Raw genomic sequence first — 6,979 nt, 5'->3', positions numbered from 1 at the left:
ACCACGTGTATCTCTTTATTCTTCAAAGATCTTCACCTGAAGTACAAAACAACAATTAAAAGCAGTTGAGGAAATGCATGTACTATTGCAATACAACTGTGTGTGTAAGTGTGTGCATGTTTTGTAGCATGCCTGACCTGCTCCTTCAGTACAGCAATTTGAGTGAGCAGTTCCTGTTTCTTTAGGTTATTGGCTGCATCCGCAAAGTTACCCTGGCCAGGTGGTTGTTGGGAGGTTGAAGGGGAGTGGAGGTTTAAGGCTTCTTCTAAAGCCTGAAGTAAGACATAGTATTACACGGACATACGCACTCTTCTACATTTCTCTCTCTCTCTCTCTCTCTCTCTCTCTTTCTGCAAGTCTTCCACACTCACCCTGTTGAGGCGTTGGATCTCCTTCTCCTGGTACTCCCTCTGTTTGCTGAGGGGCAGCAGCTGATCCTGCAGGTAGCGAATCTTCTGCTTCAGCTCAGTGGTCTCAGAGTTGAGGCACTCCTTCTCCCCCTGAAACATACACAACCCAAAACATTGGAAACACCTTTCTTAGAGCATCCTGAAACATTTTTCTCTTCTCTGTCCTGGTTTCGTTTCATTTCACCAGGGTTTTTTCTGTCTTTGCATTCTCACCTGTACATTTTCAATCTTGGACTTAGCCAGCAGCAGCTTCTTGTCGTAGTCACGCTGCCTCTGCTCTCGCTCTGCCTCCAGCTCAAGCACAGTTTTCTGGGACTCAGCAAGCCGTTGTCTGAGGTCTGTAATCTGAGTAGGTAAACCATTTAGTCGAGTCCAGTAATCACAGTTGTCGGGTACAATTCTCTCACACACAAAAAAATTAAAAACTGTGATTCAGTGATATCAACTCTCTGATAAAGATTAACATCAGCTGTTGCATGTGTTAGGATACAGCCTTTGAAACATGTTAGAAATGTGTGTTATCAAATTATAAACAAAGCCACAGCAACAAGGACACATTTGCAAACTCATGCAGTTCTGTTTTTGTGTAAAAATATGAACGAACCTAGTGACGCAAATGGATATATCTAGGGTTCTGTGGTTTAAAACCAAGGTTGCATGGTGTCCCTGTCTCAACAAAGTGTGAATGTAGATTTGTGAGTATGAGTGTGAGAGTGTGTACATATGTATGTCTGTGTTGCCCTCTGACTGCACCACAGCAGGAAGTCAGCGGGTACCAGAGAGGTGAGGGGAATTCTTACTGAGGTGTGACAGGCCTTGTGGTAAAGTATGCTCTCAGATAGCGAGCTATTGCAAGACTGCACCTTTTCCACTGGACAAGCATATATTAAAAAAAAAATAAAAAATACTTACAAATAAAAAAAACACACACAGCTGCTTTACTGCTAACTGATGCACAAAAACATCATAGTCCTATGTTCCTTAAAGATTTTCACAAATTACAAAATCCTTGCCATCTGTCATTTCACTTATTTGAAAAACATGAAAAATAATTGTGATTGTTCCATTGGTATAATGCAAAAAAACAACAAAAAAACAACACCACTGGTGTCATAATGCTACAACTATTAAATTTAAAGCCTGCTGGAAAGATAATATTATTGTATTTGGCATTTTCTGACTATATGGTATTCAGTAATGTTCACCTATTATAAAAAAAAAAGGCCCAGCATGTCCTTGTTTGGAAAACTAAATTCAGCTTTTATTTTAAAAATGTGTTACTACCGGTAACAGTATAAATAGTAATTCATGAAATGAATTAGGCTGAAATGACAGTGGAAGATACTGAATAGTACATAGTATAGATATACTGTATAAGAGAACCTAGGGCAATAAATAAAGATCTGTCTCTTCTAAGCCAATACATTATTTATACTGAGTAAGGGCAGCTTTTTTTTAAAATTCAGGACACAAACTCCATGTACTTTTTGTACTGTACATGTAGATGCATCCTTGTACCAAGCTTTGCTGTGAATATAAAAAGAAACCTAGCATGTGTAAGAAGTCTAAGCACTGACACAGGTCAAAGTGAAAATAAAACAAACAAAATGAGACAAGAATGCTTGGATTGAACGGATAAAACTGAACAAATGAGTTAAATCTTTTACTAGTGAGCTTTGAAATGAGAAAAATTAAAATGCTTTCTAAAAGAAATTCGGAGAGACTTGGGTATCTGTTCTCCTTCAACAGCTCTACATCAGTCGAGGACACAGCAATGTTCCCACACCCTTCAGAACAGCTGTAAAGTCATTACTATACCTTCTGTTCAAACTGTGACTTCATGGAGTTCCACTGAATGTCCCACTGCTTGTTCACCTCCAGTACCTGTAAGCAGTGCCAGAAAGTGAAACACACTGAACATATAGGAAACAAAATACACAGAGACTTTCCCCAATGGCAAAAGAGGATGAGCAGTAAGAGCAAAAAAGACTCACATCCTTTCTCTGCTTCTCCAAAAGCTTGATCTTCTTTTCATACACCTCTACATCACAAGGTTTAGTTGGGGTTTTCTCTGCAGCTTTTCCACTCTGGGGGCACAAAAAAAATATAAATATAATATAATATTTTAAAGCCACATTGTAAGAGTTTATAACTGGGGACATTTTAAACAAATTCATTAAGAAAACATATATTTAGTGTATTTCTAAAAAGGGAAAATAAAGTTTCCAATAAAAACCTATTGGTACGTAAATGGGACAGATTTATTCACATGAAGCAAAGTTATAACCTGCTATGTAATTTAAATTTAACTACCTTCTGCGGTGTGGTGGCTTCCATCTTAGGTCTTACAGCGGCTGATTCCTCCTTCAAAGGCTCCTCTTTGGCCTCTGGAGCTTCGGTGTCAGATGGCGCAGATGACCCTGCTGTTGTTGCTCCTCCTGTGACCAGCTCCTTAAGTTTCTGATTCTCCTGTCTGAATTAGCAAGAAAATGAAAATGATAATGATAGCATTTTGTGAGCAAGGTCCCTTTCTCAGAGCTTGTTGAAGTCTTGGTACAGCTTCAGGAAGTTCTTTGGGAAGACCCTACAATACCCGCTTGGTGTAATGATGCCAAGAGAAAGTAGTGGAATAATCGTCCATCAAAAGTGAAAGCATGGTCAACTCCCAAAGTCCATGGCAAAGTGTTGTAAAACAGCAATGCAATCTACATTCAAAAAGGCCATGACAAACAATACTGTCGCACAAGGAAAGACCCGAGGAATGACAGTGAGATGTAAGTGTTTGTATTGTTTAGGAACACAATACAGATGTCACAGTTTGCTCTTTTTGACCACACTAATAATGTTTCTGCTCGGACAGAAGCAACACAAACAAAACAAAAATTAAAAGATGAAAGGAAAAACATTACCTCAGCTGTTCCAAGTCTCGATTCCTGATATGATGATCCTCTTCCATTTTCTTTCTAAGCTCGTTGTTTTCCTGTCTGAGCTGCTCACAGAGAGTCTATAAAACACATTAATCACAATATTTAGCTTAATTGTGTACAATGACCTCAACATTTCTTTTATTTCTTTCTGTATTTTTATCTGTATGCCCAAACATAGCCTGAAGCAATTGTCTTTAACACAATGGTGGAAATTATGTTTGAATACTGTAGTTTATGAGCAGATTTATGAAAAAATATTTCCCACCTCAAAGGCACAAAATGACAGTTTTTCTGACACAGTCATATATTTTTTTATCTATAAAACATCAACCAAGAACAAAAAGGAACTTGACTGAAAATATAAACCCAAGTCACCGCAAATACTGCTCTGAATATTAAAATGTTGTGGTGATGAACTTCTACTGGTACTGGCTACGAATAGAAAACCTCCTCTATAAGTGTACATCTATTTAATATAGGCTTTTATTGCAATGCACTTTGTGACATTGTTAGAAATGTGTCAACAATAAAGCAATAAAGTTATTACAGTTAAAATTACAATGTGTTGCAAAAAAGGAAAGCCTGTGTTGTGTGCCAGATGTATGAGCTGTTGTTGCTTGTGTGTGTCATGCACAAATGCCGAGCCCACACAGAGAACTGTATACGAGACCAAAAACTACCGCTGCACAAATGAATAAAAACGAATATAATGTCTTTGTTATATCAAAGAAAGAGCTTTGTCCTCACTTTACTATACAATTTAGCCCTTAAATTATCATATAATCATATGTACAAATCTGGTATGTCATAAAAATCACTCTGTAGCATTTAATGTAAAACAGCCTATGAAAGATTTAAAGTAAATACATTATATTTAAAAATAAAATACACATCATGCTCCCACCGTATGAGGATAATTAAAATAAACTCTTGAACTCTAAAGTCCCTATGAAGCCATCTTGAAGAAATTGCTTAAATCTCAAAGTGTGATTGTTGCTTATGGATTTTTTTTACTTTCGTCATACAGTCGTGTCGCATACCTGTAAGAGGGAGGTCCTCTGTTCATTCTTTTGGACCTTCGAGGAAAGATGGTGAAACTCCACAGCCATTCGACCGAGATGAGCCAACAACTGGTTCGGGTTGGACTCCTCTGCGAATATACTGAAGGAGCTCTCTAGTCTCTTCAGCTGGCTCGCTAGCTCGATGTTCTCCTGAGGAAGGAGGGGGATTACTCCTGCCACTGACCCGGCCTGGAGAAACCCACACAGGTGAAGAGTCAGTCAGTTCTTCCTCTCAAGCTGACTCATCGTGCGAGCTAGCTATTATATATGTATTTCATCCAGCACGAGACTGAAAGATCGACAAACTGTACGAGTCATCATGCTGCTATTCCTACGAACAGCGACAGCCAGTTGAACCAGTTTGCCCAGTCGGATCTAAATGTAGCACCAGATGTGGATATCGTGCCAAAGAAGGCTAGAGAATTTTGCAATATATGAAGACATGTGTCCCTGAATTATTCTGGCATAGTGTCCTATTAACACATCCCCAAGGATGTAGTGTGTGAATGAATCAGAGCTGTAATTCTAGTCAGTAATAATCCTGGACTTTCCCCTGACTGACTCAGGCTGGAGCTACCAGTATTGAGTTTGTTTGTGAGTCACCACACCAAGGATATGTTCCTAATATTGAGGAAACGGCATAAAGAGGAAAGGTTTAATTTAGCCTAAATAAACTACATAAAATACTTTTTAGAGTTACAATTAGGAGCACTGTGATATTCTAAACAAATTGTTTAACATTAAATATTCTTGGGAAATACAATATTTTGAGTTTCTGTGATACAAAAAGTCTGGTACGTACAGTCAAGGCATCGGAGGTCTTCCCATCCATATTCACAACCTCAAACTCTGATGAGACCTCCTGTAAAGACCAGAAAGTGAGTAGCACCATAGTACATGTAGTGTCCATACTGTAATCACTTCAATAAACTTGTAAGAATAAAGTGAACATCCTTGAGTTGAGAGCTGCCAAAAGTCGGCATCTAATAATTCTACAACTATAATCATAACAAAGTTGTTTTCTGTTGGTACAAATTACTTACATTGGGCTTCTCAGGCTGAAGAGTCTTCCCTAAACAGCTTGTTAGATCCTCCTTCTGCTCTGCAGCATGATGTAAACAGGGTTTACCTTAAATAAGCCAAAACAATTCCTTGGTAAATGCAAGTTTGGGCAGCAGAACAGCCTCCAATATGGTTAAAACACCGTCCAGAGTGATAAGACACAAGAATGAAACTGTCTACAAAGTTATAATCATAGTGACCATCAAGTCTGTGAAACCTACTTTGTGTCTCAGTCTGAATGGGCCCTCCCATACACAGACTGGCTGCAAAGCTGGAGGACTTGAGCGCCTCGTTGTCTCTCACCAGTTCCTCCACTCGCTGCCGTAGCCTCGACGCCTCTGACTGAGACTCTTCCAGCAAATCACCTGCAAGTTTCAGAGAGAGATCTTGTCTCTGTCCAGCATCAGTTCTTGACTATCACTTAATCTAACTGTGACTTGTCTCTTACGACCCGATTAGAGCTAGATCTATCAGCATGACCTGTCATGAAATACGATATGATAATAGTTCAGTGAGAAATTACGTAAGTAGAAATTAAGTAGCACTCCTTTGGTGAGTCACAAAAGCAGCAATCAGAAGATCATCAGGTTTTACTACATTCCACCTCATTTGCTGCACAACAGTTTCCGGGCTGCATTTGTATATTTTGCCTGAGAATTTGTTTATGTCATCTGTCACGAAAGAGGTCATGCGATAACTGAATTAATATGAAATAGCACGTAATTCGGTGCTGCTACAAAATGCAAGCTGAGCGCAGTTTTCTCTTATAGATTTCGCAAATTACAACAAAGAAACGAACGTCCTTATATGACCAACACACAGAACCAATCTGGAGAACGGATGTGAAATGCCAAAGAGCAGCTGGCATTAGCCCTCCATCCATCCACCGCCTTGAGGAACCTACCTAAGCTCTTAAGTCCTTTCATCCGCTCCCTCAGTATGCTGTTCTCCTCCAGTAGCTGTCGATAGCTGCTTCCCCCACCGGCCTCCTCCCTGGCCTTAACCTCACTCCCACCTGGATCATAGATGCGGTACGGGCCTTTCCCTTCCATCGCCGTCGCTCACTTCCTAGACATGGTCCTATGAACTGTGGAAAGAAGACACAAACTTGTTATTTTCAACTTAAGTAGCGCAGTGGCTGACCTTTACAGAAAACCAAAAAAAAAACGTTATATAGTAAAGCCTTTAATCATAGAGGACTTGCATCCACAATTGCCCTCCAACCTTTTGTAATAAGAGAAGCAACTGAAGAAACAACTTCAGCAGCATTTGCATCACAAAACAGTCACATTTGAATCCAAAGGTAAAAGAATATTTCTCACTTCGACGAGGTAAGGCACAGGATGAGAACAACATCGACACCGAGCTGTTCCTGCAGAGGAAGTCAAGAGCTGAACAAAAGCATTGGCTTTATAGTAAAAGCAAAAATAGCTTAAGCATTACCTAGAAATCCCCTTTTACAATCACTCAAAACTACAACAAATGCTGTTTCTGCTTCTGCTTCACTGCAGATGAAATT

The 6,979-nt window shown here is 39.4% G+C and overlaps 1 protein-coding gene across 5 annotated transcripts in view; it reads right to left on the bottom strand.

The window, feature by feature from the left end:
• The window catches only part of tnip1 (TNFAIP3 interacting protein 1), a 14,712-nt gene that overhangs the window by 3,679 nt on the left and 4,054 nt on the right, over positions 1–6,979 (bottom strand). For 4 of the 5 annotated variants that reach the window (XM_035669162.1, XM_035669160.1, XM_035669163.1 and 1 more), the window contains exons 2-13: positions 6,365–6,547; positions 5,682–5,825; positions 5,442–5,527; positions 5,201–5,260; positions 4,378–4,587; positions 3,320–3,414; positions 2,724–2,883; positions 2,405–2,497; positions 2,229–2,294; positions 624–755; positions 372–500; positions 132–272 (exon numbers count right to left, since the gene is read on the bottom strand). In XM_035669162.1, the coding sequence (XP_035525055.1) occupies positions 132–272; positions 372–500; positions 624–755; positions 2,229–2,294; positions 2,405–2,497; positions 2,724–2,883; positions 3,320–3,414; positions 4,378–4,587; positions 5,201–5,260; positions 5,442–5,527; positions 5,682–5,825; positions 6,365–6,512 (1,464 nt within the window). In that variant the 5' untranslated portion in view covers positions 6,513–6,547. Of the gene's footprint in view, positions 1–131; positions 273–371; positions 501–623; positions 756–2,228; positions 2,295–2,404; positions 2,498–2,723; positions 2,884–3,319; positions 3,415–4,377; positions 4,588–5,200; positions 5,261–5,441; positions 5,528–5,681; positions 5,826–6,364; positions 6,548–6,782; positions 6,833–6,979 lie in introns of all 5 variants that reach the window. The other variant, XM_035669161.1, reaches the window with a different exon arrangement.

The sequence above is a fragment of the Morone saxatilis genome, unplaced genomic scaffold (assembly GCF_004916995.1).
Source record: "Morone saxatilis isolate NCDOM2014 unplaced genomic scaffold, NCSU_SB_2.0 Contig22, whole genome shotgun sequence".
Classification (NCBI taxonomy): domain Eukaryota; kingdom Metazoa; phylum Chordata; class Actinopteri; family Moronidae; genus Morone; species Morone saxatilis.
Note: the sequence above shows the minus strand (reverse complement) of the source record. Positions and strands in the feature narration are given on the sequence as shown.